General features: G+C 39.8%; 1 protein-coding gene across 1 annotated transcript in view; it reads left to right on the top strand.

The window, feature by feature from the left end:
* LOC139751615 (uncharacterized) overlaps positions 1–17,158 on the top strand; it is a 71,020-nt gene that overhangs the window by 10,894 nt on the left and 42,968 nt on the right. Inside the window, exons 2-5 of the mRNA XM_071667232.1 lie at positions 2,752–4,015; positions 13,552–13,688; positions 14,191–14,393; positions 16,436–16,571. Coding sequence (XP_071523333.1) covers positions 2,764–4,015; positions 13,552–13,688; positions 14,191–14,393; positions 16,436–16,571 — 1,728 coding nt within the window. The 5' untranslated portion in view covers positions 2,752–2,763. The remainder of the gene's footprint in view (positions 1–2,751; positions 4,016–13,551; positions 13,689–14,190; positions 14,394–16,435; positions 16,572–17,158) is intronic.

Here is a 17,158-nt window from a genome sequence, read left to right as displayed (position 1 = left end):
GTGACTGAGTTTGGTAAAGTGTGTGAAAGAAGAAAGTTAAGAGTAAATGTGAATAAGAGCAAGGTTATTAGGTACAGTAGGGTTGAGGGTCAAGTCAATTGGGAGGTGAGTTTGAATGGAGAAAAACTGGAGGAAGTGAAGTGTTTTAGATATCTGGGAGTGGATCTGGCAGCGGATGGAACCATGGAAGCGGAAGTGGATCATAGGGTGGGGGAGGGGGCGAAAATTCTGGGAGCCTTGAAGAATGTGTGGAAGTCGAGAACATTATCTCAGAAAGCAAAAATGGATATGTTTGAAGGAATAGTGGTTCCAACAATGTTGTATGGCTGCGAGGCGTGGGCTATGGATAGAGTTGTGCGCAGGAGGATGGATGTGCTGGAAATGAGATGTTTGAGGACAATGTGTGGTGTGAGGTGGTTTGATCGAGTAAGTAACGTAAGGGTAAGAGAGATGTGTGGAAATAAAAAGAGCGTGGTTGAGAGAGCAGAAGAGGGTGTTTTGAAATGGTTTGGGCACATGGAGAGAATGAGTGAGGAAAGATTGACCAAGAGGATATATGTGTCGGAGGTGGAGGGAACGAGGAGAAGAGGGAGACCAAATTGGAGGTGGAAAGATGGAGTGAAAAAGATTTTGTGTGATCGGGGCCTGAACATGCAGGAGGGTGAAAGGAGGGCAAGGAATAGAGTGAATTGGAGCGATGTGGTATACCGGGGTTGACGTGCTGTCAGTGGATTGAATCGGGGCATGTGAAGTGTCTGGGGTAAACCATCGAAAGCTGTGTAGGTATGTATATTTGCGTGTGTGGACGTATGTATATACATGTGTCTGGGGGTGGGTTGGGCCATTTCTTTCGTCTGTTTCCTTGCGCTACCTCGCAAACGCGGGAGACAGCGGCAAAAAAAAAAAAAAAAAAAAAAGAAAAAAAAAAAAAGATCTGTCCTTATATGAAGTACATCTGGGGTGGATTTGGCTACGCATTCTTATTGGACAGTGTTGAGTTGAAAGTAGTCCAACTTAGCAACTCTCCCTGGCTAACTTGAAAAATTTTACCCACTTGCTTTACATCACACTTGGTTCATTTTTCCTTTTATATAGGTTTTACTTTGGTTTTTGTTTCTTAAAGCTGGCTGCTTGTAAACCCCCACCACTAGCTAGACCACACAATACTCGGCAAGCTGCTGTGTCACATGATTACTTAAGTGTTGGCTATTTTAAAAACTTTCTTTCCCAATGCCTCAAAGCTTTGGAACTCTACCCTTTCATGTCTTTCCTAGAAACTATGACCTGGCACTTTTTAAGACAGGTTTTTCATTTCCTCCAAAATTTGTAAATACTCTTCTTGGTCTCTTTTTGCCTTTCATTAACCTCTCTATATTTCAATTAAGGCCCAGCCTCAATGTGGATTTTTGTCCATGACCAGAGCCTTTAAAAAAAAAAAATTGCATAATGTACTGTATTAAAAATCAGGATTCACCATCACTACCTGTATATAACTTACTTCAGATTCAAACATCAATGTCTTTTTGAGACTTTTTGTGATAGTAGAAGATATCAGAAACTTGCAGATTAGTGTGGTCAAAGTTAAAAGGCATACAACTAATTTAAAGAGAATAAGGAGGCACAAATAATGTAAGTCTTGGACTTGAAGTGAAGTATTCATCAAATTAGTTCTTAAACATTTCTATGGTAATGCTTTCAACCCTTCTAATTGGCAAACTGTTCTGTATGTTAACGGTCCTGTTGAAGAAAAGATATCTTGCCTATTTCAAGGTAAAATGTTTGGCCATGACTTTTTATCTATTACTACATGTAAAATCAGATGAAGCAAGTCTTAGGTAACCTAATACATCAAGATTATCAAAGCCATTGATAATTTTGAATATGTTTATTAGATCACCTTTTAATCTTCTCTTTTCTAAGCTAAATAGATTCAAGTCATTTAATCTGTTGTCATAGGATTTGTTTCTCATTTGGGAAATCATCTCGGTAGCTCAACACTGTACTCTTTCTGTTCTCTCTATGCCTTTTTATATGTAGGGTGACAAAAAATGAACACAATATTCAAGGTATGGATGAACTAATGAATTGTAAAGTGCAAGAATGATTTCCCTGGACTTAAATTTGAAGGCCCTAATCATGAATGCAATAAGTTTGTTCACTTTCTTCACTGTTTACTTAGTTTTAAGTCTTTTTCCTCACTTAGTTCTTGCAAAATAACAGAATTCATAATGTAGCTTGCCTTTTCTTTTTCACTGTTGACATAACACTTTGCACTTATCAATATTAACATTCATTTGCCACCAATGAGCCCAGTCTGTTTGTTTGTCTATGTCATTTTAGAGCTGTAGACATTCAAGTTGATTTGTAGATTTGTTCCAAGCTTTGAATCACCAGTAACTTTTGATATCTTGCAATGCAGCCCATTATCGATATCATTGTTATACATGAGAAAGAGAATCAGTCCCAAGACTGATCCTTGTAGCAGTCCACTTGTTATGTATAACCATTTTAAGGCTAAACTATTAATCACAACTCTTTGTTTACAGCCAGTCTATCAATTTCCTGTGAACATTAAGTAGAGGTTACCTGTTGGAGATTTTGGAGAATAGCTGACTATATTTGACTACTTTCATGATTATCTCTAGTTCCAGCACACATAATTTATGGAGTAGTTTTTAACCAAATTAATTGTAATGGTGTAGCATAGCTTTGATAGAATGGAGTAATAAATTGAAATTCTATTTGTTGCAGAACACATGAAAGATGGTGGTTGCTGCAAAGAAATCAAGAGAATTAGAAATGTCATTAGAATCATTCTTTCTGGGTAAGTGGATATTGGAAGATAATTTCCCTTGTATCCCTTCAATCCATCTACATATGCCAAGATTAAGAAGCCATTCTAAGAAGGAGGTTAACAGGAATACAGAGACTGAGATTCCGTTAGTTTCAAATGGGAAAGCTCCATCAACAGTTGAGAAAAATGTAAAGAGAAGGGACATAGTTTTTTTTATTTCAACTCCAGACAAGCAGATAAAAAGTAAATGCAGAAGGATTAATAGAGAAAAAAGCAAATCAAGGAAGATTTGTGGGAACTCTGACACTGTCAATCCATCACTTGTAACAGGGACACTTCCTTCAGAACCTCCGATACACTGTGTGAAGAAGACACATGTTGTGCATGGAGATGCAAGTCCAGATGGGCAGATTATGAATAAAGGCAGGGGTGTTGAGAGAAAAATAAACAAATCACGGATCGCTGAATCACAGTTAGAAACAAGGGCAGGTTCATTGTCTTCTAAAAGGCCACTGAAAATTTTGGAAGACCAGAATAAAGAAAATAGTAATAACGAACATTCAGTACAACGCTCAGAGAGGAAAGCAGCAAAGAAAGCTCGTATATGCTTAAAAGAAATTTCAAATAATATAAATGATCTCTCTTTAGTGGAAGTAGAGGTGTCTGAAACTGAACCAAATAAGTATCGTCAAGGAAAGATTGGTAAAAAAGTTAAAGATAAACCAGAAAAGGACACAAAATACAGACAAAGATACAGTGAAGTGAGTGAATGTGAGCAAGAAAGTGATGTTAGATTGGGTAAGAAAGAAAATGAACCTAACACAGAAGAGCAGGTTAAGAGTCAGGGCAATAAAGCAATAACAAGGATGGGAAGGAGGTACATGGGAGACAGTGATGATAGTCGTGATGAAACATGGATGGATCATAAAGAAAAGGAAAAGAAAATAGCCAAAAAGAAATTGGAAAAGAGTAATAGAAAAAGACCTTTGACAAAAGATGAGAACAGAACCAAAAGAGCAAGTACAAAAAATAAAACTTCATCAGAGCAAAAGAAAATGGAGAGCCAGAACAATGTGCAAGGGCCTAACAAAGACGTTAATTCCAGAAAAATGAAGGATAAACCTAAGAAAACTAGCACTGTAAAATCCAAGATGAAAAAAACGGATGATGCAGCAAAAGCATGTAGTCAAGAAAACTTAAAAGAGAACCTCAACCCTGAAGGTATGTGATTTATCCTTGAGTTTGGTATTGTTGATGTTTTTGTAGTGCTGAATGAATTTTAAACTTGTACTAGAAGTGTTTAAAAGATATTGATAAAGTGGATAGCATACTAGGCTCCTTATTAATATAGTTAACTTTTTCCCAAAACAAAAATTTACCACACCAGATATTTTTGAAGTGCATGCATAATTTGCAGATTTTTTTGATAATGATGGATCAAAATATTTACTGGTAAGAAACAGTTTGAATGAGGCATTTTCATTTGTTACCTTCATTTATCCTACCCTTATGTTTCTAATGCAACTGATTTTCTAAACTGAAATATGTAAGACCAAAATGGTAATATAACAGTTTGGATGACTAGATAGTAGTTGGTAGGTGGCCAATGATTAGGGAGGTATATTATCAGTGCTAGCTGCCTGGATATAGGGAGGGTTCATGAGAGCTGCATATTAAGCCAGCACTTTAGTGGTTGTTAAGTTGCACTCCTTGGCCAAGGAAGCTGTCTTTTTCTGCGTCACCCAAACTTGGACTACTGGTGTTCTGTCCACAAACATACAATTTCCTTGTTGCACATGCCACTTGACAACATGTAACTCACAGCTCATTTGTCATGACTCGAGATTTTTCTTGCACTGTACGCTAGCCCTGCCTTTTGCCAAAATGGAAGGAATGATAGATAGGTAGAAGTAGGTAAGAACATTAGGTTGGAGCCTCTGGAAACACTGCACTGGAGATGCTCTCTGCTAGTGGCCTGTTAAGGATGAGGCACTCAAGGCTAAGAAGCAGTATTGGATTTCACTAGTTATGGAGACTCTTTTGCCATGGCCACCCCTTAAGGAAGTTCCAAGAGGGAACAGGCATCAGATAACTTGTGTACTGCAAGAAGTCGTAAAACCTGTTAACTGATGAAGAAATGCCACAGTCACTCTACCATTCTCTAGCTGTCATGTATAATATATTGCAGCAACAGCTTCCTATCCACAACCAGGCCCCAAAGACCTTTCCATGGTTTTCCCCAGATGCTTTACATGCCCTGGTTCAATCTATTGACAGCATGCTGAATCCTGTTTACTACATCTTTCCAATTCTCTGTGTCCCTTGTACACCTATCAACCTCCTGCATGTTCAGGATCTGATAACTCAAAATATTTTTCACTCCATCCTTCCATCTATAATATGGTCTTCCCTTTAATCTTGTCTTCTCCAATGTTCAGACCTCTCAACCACACTCTTTCTGTTACCACACCTTTCTCTTACCCTTTTATTACTTACTCTTAGTTAATATTTATTTACTTTTTTTTTTTTTATTTTTTTTTTTTTGCTTTGTCGCTGTCTCCCGCATTTGCGAGGTAGCGCAAGGAAACAGACGAAAGAAATGGCCCAACCCACCCCCATACACATGCCTTGATTCAATCCACTGACAGCACGTCAACCCCGGTATACCACATCGCTCCAATTCACTCTATTCTTTGCCCTCCTTTCACCCTCCTGCATGTTCAGGCCCCGATCACACAAAAATCTTTTTCACTCCATCTTTCCACCTCCAATTTGGTCTCCCTCTTCTCCTCGTTCCCTCCACCTCCGACACATATATCCTCTTGGTCAATCTTTCCTCACTCATTCTCTCCATGTGACCAAACCATTTCAAAACACCCTCTTCTGCTCTCTCAACCACGCTCTTTTTATTTCCACACATCTCTCTTACCCTTACGTTACTTACTCGATCAAACCACCTCACACCACACATTGTCCTCAAACATCTCATTTCCAGCACATCCATCCTCCTGTGCACAACTCTATCCATAGTCCATGCCTCGCAACCATACAACATTGTTGGAACCACTATTCCTTCAAACATACCCATTTTTGCTTTCCGAGATAATGTTCTCGACTTCCACACATTCTTCAAGGCTCCCAGAATTTTCGCCCCCTCCCCCACCCTATGATCCACTTCTGCTTCCATGGTTCCATCTGCTGCCAGATCCACTCCCAGATATCTAAAACACTTCACTTCCTCCAGTTTTTCTCCATTCAAACTCACCTCCCAATTGAATTGACCCTCAACCCTACTGTACCTAATAACCTTGCTCTTATTCACATTTACTCTTAACTTTCTTCTTTCACACACTTTACCAAACTCAGTCACCAGCTTCTGCAGTTTCTCACATGAATCAGCCACCAGGGCTGTATCATCAGCGAACAACAACTGACTCACTTCCCAAGCTCTCTCATCCCCAACAGACTTCATACTTGCCCCTCTTTCCAAAACTCTTGCATTCACCTCCCTAACAACCCCATCCATAAACAAATTAAACAACCATGGAGACATCACACACCCCTGCCGCAAACCTACATTCACTGAGAACCAATCACTTTCCTCTCTTCCTACACGTACACATGCCTTACATCCTCGATAAAAACTTTTCACTGCTTCTAACAACTTGCCTCCCACACCATATATTCTTAATACCTTCCACAGAGCATCTCTATCAACTCTATCATATGCCTTCTCCAGATCCATAAATGCTACATACAAATCCATTTGCTTTTCTAAGTATTTCTCACATACATTCTTCAAAGCAAACACCTGATCCACACATCCTCTACCACTTCTGAAACCACACTGCTCTTCCCCAATCTGATGCTCTGTACATGCCTTCACCCTCTCAATCAATACCCTCCCATATAATTTACCAGGAATACTCAACAAACTTATACCTCTGTAATTTGAGCACTCAATCTTATCCCCTTTGCCTTTGTACAATGGCACTATGCACGCATTCCGCCAATCCTCAGGCACCTCACCATGAGTCATACATACATTAAATAACCTTACCAACCAGTCAACAATACAGTCACCCCCTTTTTTAATAAATTCCTCTGCAATATAATATTTATATATTTATTTATTATACTTAATCGCTGTTTCCCATGTCAGTGAGGTAGTGCAAGGAAACAGATGAAAAATTGCCCAAACACTCATACACAGTTTTTTATTATTATACTTAATCGCTGTTTCCTGCATCAGCAAGATTGCACAAGGAAAAGACAAAAAGACCACATTCATTCACACTCAGTCTCTAACTGTCATGTGTAATGCACTGAAACCACAGCTCTCTTTCCACATATGGGCCCCACAGATGCTTCAGATGCCCTGGTTCAGTCCACTGACAGCAAGTTGACCCCTGTATACCATGTTCCAATTCACTCTAATCCTTGCTCGCCTTTCACCCTCTTGTATGTTCAGGCCCTGATTGTTCAACATTTTTTTCACTCCATCCTTCCTCCTACAGTTTGGTCTTCTGCTTCTTCTTCTTCCTCTGACACATATATCCTTTGTCAATCTTTCCTCACTCGTTCTCTCCATAAGTCCAAACCATTTCAATACACCCTCTTCTGCCCTCTCAACCACACTTTTTATTACCACACATCTCTGTTACCCTTTCATTACTTACTCGATCAAACCACCTCACACCAAATATTGTCCTCAAACATTTCATTTCCAATACATCCACCCTCCTCTGCACAACCCTATCTATAGCCCATGCCTCACAACCATATAACATTGTGGAACTACTATTCCTTCAAGCATACCCAGTTTTTCTCTTCGAGATAACGTTCTCGCCTTACACACATTCTTCAACGCTCCCTCCCTCACCCTGTGACTCACTTCTGCTTCCATGGTTCCATCTGCTGCCAAATCCACTCCTAGATATCTAAAACACTTCACTTCCTCCAGTTTTTCTCCATTCAAACTTACTTTCCAAATAACTTGCCCCTCAACGCTACTGAACTATTACCTAGCTCTTAATCACATTTTCTCTCAACTTTCTCCTTTCACATACTTTACCAGACTCAGTCACCAACCTCTGCTGTTTCTCACCTGAATCAGCCACCAGTGATGTATCATCAGTGAACAACGACTGACTCGCTTCCGAAGCCCTTCCATCCACAACAGCCTGCAAACTTGTCCTTCTCTCCAAAACTCCTGTATTCACTTCCCTAACCACCCCATCTATAAACAGATTAAACAACCATGGAGACATCAAGAACCCCTGCTGCAAACTGACATTCACTGGGAACCAATCACTTTCCCCTCTTCCTACTCATACACTTCTTGGTAAATACTTTTCACTTCTAGCAACTTACCTCCCACACCATATACTCTTAAAACCTTCCACAAAGCCTCTCTGTCAACCCTATCGGATCCATAAATGCTACATACAAATCCATCTGTTTTTCTAAGTATTTCTCACATACATTCTTCAAAGCAAACACCTCATCCACACATCCTCTACCACTTCTGAAACCACACTGCTCTTCCCCAGTCTGATGCTCTGTATTTGTCTTTACCTTCTCAATCATTACCCTCCCATATAATTTCCCAGGAATACTCAACAAACTTATGCCTCTATAATTTGAGCACTCACCTTTATCCCCTTTGCCTTTGTACAATGGCATTATGCATGCATTCTGCCAGTCCTCAGGCACTTCACCATGATCCATACATATGCTGAATATCCTTACCAACCAATCACAAAACAGTCACTCCCTTTTTTAATAGATTCCACTGCAGTACCATCCAAACCTGCTGCCTTGCCGGCTTTCAACTCCGCAAAGCTTTCACTACTTTTTCTCTGTTTACCAAATCATTCTCCTTTACACACCACCCCAACCAAAGCACCCTATAGCTGCCACTCTATCTTCAAACATATTCAACAAACCTTCAAAATACTCACTCCATCTCCTTCTCACTTCATTACTACTTGTTATTACCTCCACACTTGCCCCCTTCACCGATGTTCCCATTTGTTCTCTTGTCTTATGTGCATTATTTACCTCTCTCCAAAACATCTTTTTGTTCTCCCTAAAATTTAATGATACTCTCTCACCCCAACTCTCATATGCCCTCTTTTTCACCTCTAGCACTTTTCTCGACCTCCTGCCACTTTCTTTTATACATCTCCCAGTCATTTGCACCACTTCCTTGCAAAAATCATCCAAATGCCTCTTTCTTCTCTTTCACTAACAACCTTACTTCTTTATCCCACCACTTGCTACCCTTTCTGATCTGCCCACCTCCCACTTTTCTCATGCCACATCCATCTTTTGCACAAGTTATCACTTCTTCCCCAAATACATCCAATTCCTCCACCACTCCCCTCATGTCATTTGCCATTCTACACTCAATCTCTCCTTAGTTAGTATTGAGGCTAATTTGGCTTTTTTTAGCATTGTTTCTTACCCATGGACAGAGCACTTCAAGCATTTGAGAGTGTGCTTGTTTGGAAAGGGTTAAATTGAATTACCTTTTATCCCAAAAAATGAGGTGTACCCATGAGGATTTTACTGCCTTTGACCATAAAACATAAGAAGCTGAAAAATGCTTGTTAGTAGGATTCATCAATCATACAGCAACCTGTTCAAGCCTATGATGTAATGGCATGGAGGTGAGGTTAGGTCAAGCAACTTTCCATGTATTGTATATTGGTATTCATTAACACTTGCTCACTGGTACTTTTTGTACCTCTTGCATTCTTGCTTTTGTTGTCTTTATATTAATTTTTGACCCTCAGATTAAAGGCCAGATAAGTATTTTTGTCATTATATGTGGGTTTTCCTGGACACATTAAAATTACTGTACTGCACTTTGCTGCATAGTATCTTGAGAACTTTTGAACCTGGAGGTGATACTGGCATCAACTGCCATAATGTGGTGCTTTTCTTGTGATGATTGGGTGAACCACTATTTTTTTGTTTGTGTCAATTATTTTTCCTATAACTGAATTTTAATGTTCTGATTTTTAAAAGCAATTATGTTAAAAATTCAAAATGACTTCTGTGGAAGTGTCCATTATATTTTGCAGAGAAATGTTTAGACTGTAAGGCTGAACTTGGAGGATGTTTACTGGCACATTCTTTAGCATTCCAGGATGGTTTGATTTTTATTTTTATTTTTCATACACTACCTCCTTGTATTCTGACTTTCTAAAAGGGGAAACAGAAGAAGGAGTAACGCGGGGAGTGCTCATCCTCCTCGAAGGCTCAGATTGGGGTGTCTGAATGTGTGTGGATGTAACCAAGATGAGAAAAAAGGAGAGATAGATAGTATGTTTGAGGATTAGCTGGATGTTTTGGCTCTGAGTGAAACGAAGCTCAAGGGTAAAGGGGAAGAGTGGTTTGGGAATGTCTTGGGAGTAAAGTCAGGAGTTAGTGAGAGGACAAGAGCAAGGGAAGGAGTAGCACTACTCCTGAAACAGGAGTGGTGGGAGTATGTGATAGAGTGTAAGAAAGTAAACTCTAGATTGATATGGGTAAAACTGAAAGTTGATGGAGAGAGATGGGTGATTATTGGTGCATATGCACCTGGGCATGAGAAGAAAGATCATGAGAGGCAATTGTTTTGGGAGCAGCTGAATGAGTGTGTTAGTAGTTTTGATGCATGAGACCGGGTTATAGTGATGGGTGATTTGAATGCAAAGGTGAGTAATGTGGCAGTTGAGGGATTAATTGGTATACATGGGGTGTTCAGTGTCGTAAATGGAAATGTTGAAGAGCTTGTAGATTTATGTGTTGAAAAAGGACTGGTGATTGGGAATACATAGTTTAAAGAGAGAGATATACATAAGTATACGTATGTAAGTAGGAGAGATGGCCAGAGAGCGTTATTGGATTATGTGTTAATTGATAGGCACGCGAAAGAGAGACTTTTGGATGTTAATGTGCTGAGAGGTGCATCTGGAGGGATGTCTGATCATTATCTTGTGGAGGCGAAAGTGAAGATTTGTAGAGGTTTTCAGAAAAGAAGAGAGAATGTGGGGGTGAAGAGAGTGGTGAGAGTAAGTGAGCTTGGGAAGGAGACTTGTGTTAGGAAGTACCAGGAGAGACTGAGTACAGAATGGAAAAAGGTGAGAACAAAGGAGGTAAGGGGAGTGGGGGAAGAATGGGATGTATTTAGGGGAGCAGTGATGGCTTGTGCAAAAGATGCTTGTGGCATGAGAAGTGTGGGAGGTGGACAGATTAGAAAGGGCAGTGAGTGGTGGGATGAAGATGTAAGATTATTAGTGAAAGAGAAGAGAGAGGCATTTGCACGATTTTTGCAGGGAAATAATGCAAATGAGTGGGAGATGTACAAAAGAAAGGCAGGAGGTCAAGAGAAAGGTGCAAGATGTGAAAAAGAAAGGCAAATGAGAGTTGGGGTGAGAGAGTATCATTAAATTTTAGGGAGAATAAAAAGATGTTTTGGAAGGAGGTAAATAAAGTGTGTAAGACAAGGGAACAAATGGGAATTTCAGTGAAGGGGGCTAATGGGGAGGTGATAACAAGTAGTGGTGATGTGAGGAGATGGAGTGAGTATTTTGAAGGTTTGTTGAGTGTGTTTGATGATAGAGTGGCAGATATAGGGTGTTTTGGTCGAGGTGGTGTGCAAAGTGAGAGGGTTAGGGAAAATGATTTGGTAAACAGAGAAGAGGTAGTAAAAGCTTTGCGGAAGATGAAAGCCGGGAAGGCAGTGGGTTTGGATGGTATTGCAGTGGAATTGATTGAAAAAGGGAGTGACTGTATTGTTGACTAGTTGGTAAGGTTATTTAATGTATGTATGATTCATGGTGAGGTGCCTGAGGATTGGTGGAATGCTTGCAAAGTGCCATTGTACAAAGGCAAAGGGGATAAGAGTGAGTTCTCAGATTACAGAGGTATAAGTTTGTTGAGTATTCCTGGTAAATTATATGGGAGGGTATTGATTGAGAGGGTGAAGGCAAGTACAGAGCATTAGATAGGGGAAGAGCAGTGTGGTTTCAGAAGTGGTAGAGGATATGTGGATCAGGTGTTTGCTTTGAAGAATGTATGTGAGAAATACTCAGAAAAGCAAATGGATCTGAATGTAGCATTTATGGATTTGGAGAAGGGATATGATAGAGTTGATAGAGATGCTCTGTGGAAGGTATTAAGAATATATGGTGTGGGAGGCAAGTTGTTAGAAGCAGTGAAAAGTTTTTATCGAGGATGTAAGGCATGTGTACGTGTAGGAAGAGAGGAAAGTGATTGGTTCTCAGTGAATGTAGGTTTGCGGCAGGGGTGTGTGATGTCTCCACGGTTGTTTAATTTGTTTATGGATTGGGTTGTTAGGGGGGTGAATGCAAGAGTTTTGGAAAGAGGGGCAAGTATGCAGTCTGTTATGGATGAGAGAGCTTGGGAAGTGTCAGTTGTTGTTTGCTGATGATACAGCGCTGGTGGCTGATTCATGTGAGAAACTGCAGAAGCTGGTGACTGAGTTTGGGAAAGTGTGTGAAAGATGAAAGCTGAGAGTAAATGTGAATAAGAGCAAGGTTATTAGGTACAGTAGGGTTGAGGGTCAAGTCAATTGGGAGGAAAGTTTGGATGGAGAGAAACTGGTGGAAGTGAAGTGTTTTAGATATCTGGGAGTGGATTTGGCAGCAGATGGAACCATTGAAGCGGAAGTGAATCATAGGGTGGGGGAAGGGGGTGAAAATTCTGGGAGTGTTGAAGAATGCATGGAAGTCGAGAACATTATCTCGGAAAGCAAAAATGGGTATGTTTGAAGGAATAGTTGTTCCAACAATGTTATATGGTTGCGAGGCATGGGCTATTGATAGAGTTGTGCGGAGGAGGGTGGATGTGCTGGAAATGAAATGTTTGAGGACAATGTGTGGTGTGAGGTGGTTTGATCGAGTAAGTAATAATAGGGTAAGAGAGATGTGTGGTAATAAAAAGAGTGTGGTTGAGAGAGCAGAAGAGGGTGTTTTGAAATGGTATGGTCACATGGAGAGAATGAGTGAGGAAAGATTGACCAAGAGGATATATGTGTCAGAGGTGGAGGGAATGAGGAGAAGTGGGAGACCTAATTGGAGGTGGAAAGATGGAGTGAAAAAGATTTTGAGTGATCGGGGCCTGAACATGCAGGAGGGTGAAAGGTGTGCAAGGAATAGAGTGAATTGGAACGATGTGGTATACCGGGGTCGACGTGCTGTCAATGGATTGAACCAGGGCATGTGAAGCATCTGGGGTAAACCATGGAAAGTTGTGTGGGGCCTGGATGTGGAAAGGGAGCTGTGGTTTCTGTGCATTATTACATGACAGCTAGAGACTGAGTGTGAACGAATGTGGCCTTTGTTGTCTTTTCCTAGTGCTACCTCGCACACATGAGGGGGGAGGGGGTTGTTATTTCATGTGTGGTGAGGTGGCGATGGGAATGAATAAAGGCAGACAGTATGAATTATGTAAATGTGTATATATGTATATGTCTGTGTGTGTATATATATGTATATGTTGAGATGTATAGGTATGTATATTTGCATGTGTGGACGGGTATGTATATACATGTGTATGTGGGTGGGTTGGGCCATTCTTTCGTCTGTTTCCTTGTGCTACCTCGCTAACGCAGGAGACAGCGACAAAGCAAACTAAAAAATGATAATACCTCTGCTTTATAATGCAGGTATAGGATGTCAGTTTTAGAGTTTGTATTTATGTTATGTTGATCAATGTTCTCCCTTGTTATCCTGTAAATACAGACTGTCGTGTAACTGCAAAGAAAGGTACCCTCAGGTATCTTAAACAAAGAGAGAGGTTTCTTGAGGTAAAGGCTAAGGAAGCTCAAGTAGATGATGACTTCTTTTCTAATGACATGGCTTTCAAAAAGAAAGTAAATGTAAGTATACAGAGCAACTTGCTGAGGTGTTTGTGAATCTAGGAATATTTTTATTAATGTTATAGTTTGTATCAAATATATTGTATTACACACATACATTACCTTCGTCATAAGTGGTTATATTTTAACTGCAATACTAAATTCTCTAGAAATACACCATTCATATTCCTTTGGTAAGACTGTGTTTGCTATATTATGCTAACTTGTGTGTCTTATTAAATTCATGCTACACAAAGGGTGAAAAATGAATTAGTTTACATGATTTTCATTTCATGACTGCACTGATCTGTGTATGTCAACTTTGCTGTACACCCCATCTGCTAGCCTAGCCATGGACATTAGACATTTGTCCTGAAAATTATGCAGTCCTCAGAGATTAATGCTGTGAACCAGTATATCTACAACATCATGCAGAAAGATATTGATCATTTTAATATTTTGCATTTTAACTTAATTATTGGAGGTAAAATTTTCATATCTAATTCATTGTTTTCTGTACCAGTTGGATTTACTTCTTGTACCAGCCTCACTTGATGACAGCTTTACCATCAAGACTCCACAAAGTAAGAAAGCCCAAGTTTCAGACAGTGTCATTACACCACGCACAGCCCTTCTGAGTAAATTTGGATCTGTGACTCCATCCTCTTGCACTCTTACTCCATCCACAAGCTCTCCAGTATCACAGTCTAAAGCTGAAGACAGGAAGTAAGAATAAGTTATGAACTCATTTTGCTTGCATATAATGGGAATTCTTACTGTTTTAAGTTAATTCATGTTCATGCCTCTTTTGGACCTTTCATTATTTAGGGGGTCATATGCATAAGTGAGGTAATGCCAGGAACAGATGAAAAACTTGCTTCTTTACTCACATCCACTCTGTACCTGTCATTTCCAAGAACTATTAATTCATGTTCATGCCTCTTTTGGACCTTTCATTATTTAGGGGTCATATGCATAAGTGAGGTAATGCCAGGAACAGATGAAAAACTTGCTTCTTTACTCACATCCACTCTGTACCTGTCATTTCCAAGAACTATTTGATATTCTAGGCAGTGGCATAGATAGGGGGTTTGGCTTGGATCCTATAAACTGGGTTGCTCCTTCTACATCCTTGATGGCTTGGATGGATAGTTCAGAGTGGAATAGGGGCCTCCATTTCCTATAAGGTCATACAAATGTGGGCTTTTAATAGGAGGAACAAAAGCTCTCTCATGTCAACATAGGGTACCGGGATCTGTTTCTTGTGGTTAATGTAGGACCTTAATTATTGAACAAGATTCATACAGATTCTTATCTTAAAAGAATTTCTTGTCAAGATTGATATTAAACATTGTTTTTAGGAAGAATTTCCCTCAATCAGTCCCCTCACTGATTGACTCCTTTGTTGAGTGTCTTCACCACAAAGGCGAATGTTACAATCAAATATGTTGCTAACCATGTTTCTCTGATGTTTGCTGTTAGGCTGTATCATGATTATCCTCATCATGAATTGAAACTATTAAGGCTAAATTTATTTGCTTTCCCCAGATATATATTTGGGAAACCTTTCCTGACTAACTGGATTGTGGAAATTGGTGACTTGTACAGGACCCAAAAGTGGGTGAGATTTTTGGTTCTAGAAGTCTTCTTCAGCTTTTTAGTTCTCAACTGATATCTCATGTTTTATGGATTACCATTAATATTTTTTTTTTTTCCAAAGGAAGGAACAGAGAAGGGGGCCTGGTGAGGATATTCCCTCAAAGGCCCAGTCCTCTGTTCTTAACACTACCTCGCTAATGCGGGAAATGGCGAATAGTATGAAAGAAAAAGAAAGAAGTTACAGGGGCCATAAGTTCAGTTGGAAAGCCTCTACTGTTGGCTTTTCTGAGTAATCTTTCCATGGAGATGAACATGGATGTCTTTGGCTTTCTCGTAACATGTCTGTGTATCAGTGATACTTTACTCAAGGTGTCAAGGGTCAATCTGGTGTCATACTTTGGTTTGCCAAAACCAGTGCAGTGGGATCCTAATATGCTAGAAATGACTGTTATGGTAATTTTTCCTTTGCTTTACTTGGTGTTTCGATGAGAAGCTTTTCTCTAACCTTCCTCTTTCATGTTGGTGTGAAGAATGATTTTTCTTACAAACATTTTTCCCAGTAGTGTTTTCCACCCTTTCTCTGAACTGATGGGAACCACCAGTGTGCTGGTGACTGTGTTCTCTGAATTATGAGGTACATTGGTAAAGACAGCTAGGGGACTATAATGTCATTGCCAATTGAGGATTACTTATTGGTGGAGGTTTTCCCCAGGCTAATCCAATGCCATGCTATTTAACAGGTAGGTAGCAAGGAGTTAGGGGCATTTACCTCACCAGTACTGGGTTGTGAGGTTTCTTACCTCGAGACACTTCTGGAGAGACAGTTATGTTCATCACTTCCACTTTCTGTTTCTCATCTATATGCAGCTCATGCAAGCAGTTGGAAACAGAATCTGCTTGCAGGTGTTTTCAGCATTTGATATCATAATGACTATAATGGAGTGGATTATGATCAATTACTGTAATATTATAGGTAAATTCTTGAACTATCTTTTTGAATGTGGATGGCGACAATAAGTTTGATAAATGTCGCATATGAATTAGGATGAACTTATCAAATTAAGTGCATCCTTGTATTCAGTAAGGATTTTCAGTCTTGTAAAACTAGATAGAGAATGCTGTTGTAAGTTCAAATTTCAGTTACTGCAAGCAATGCTTTATATTTCCAGGGGTGCTTTAGAGGTCATGTACCACCAAATGAAGGGCACTAGCAGACAGCGACGAGGGATCAGAAAGAATCACCAGAACAACTTTGTATCATCAGACAGTATGTTGAAGAAGACTCAGGCTCCACAGCTACTTGAAGTGAGATTTTTGTACATAGTCAGTGGGGTTTATTATTTGACAAAATGTCCATTATGAATAACCTTCTTTCACAATACCTAAAGGAAAAATTCAGCTGATTTGGCATTTTGGATGGTGAACCTTAGCATTTGATCTCTGGATGTGAATTTATTGGGACATACTTACTACAGACCCATCTTCACTTGGAACCACTCACTCTCCTCTCTATCCTCACTCACATGCCATATTCTCGTGTTAAAAACTCCTCACTGCTTCCAATCTACCTATATCTCTGATGCCTGTTCTCTCTGGGAACTCCCTCAACTGTTTCTAAGAGCACTATATATTCGTAACACTTTCAACAAAGCATCTCTGTCATTTCTATCATATGCTTTCTCTCAATCCATAAATGCTATATACAAATCCTTCTGTTCTTGTGAGTGCTTCTCACATATTCTTCAAAGCAATCACCTGATCCACACATTCTCTACCACTCCTGAAGCCACACTGTTCCTCTCCAATCTGATTCTTTGTGCATGCCACCACACTCTTGTTCACCATTCTTCCATACACCTTACTGTGTACATTCAACAAACTATGCCTCCGTA

Source organism: Panulirus ornatus, chromosome 11 (assembly GCF_036320965.1).
Source record: "Panulirus ornatus isolate Po-2019 chromosome 11, ASM3632096v1, whole genome shotgun sequence".
Lineage (NCBI taxonomy): Eukaryota > Metazoa > Arthropoda > Malacostraca > Decapoda > Palinuridae > Panulirus > Panulirus ornatus.
Note: the sequence above shows the minus strand (reverse complement) of the source record. Positions and strands in the feature narration are given on the sequence as shown.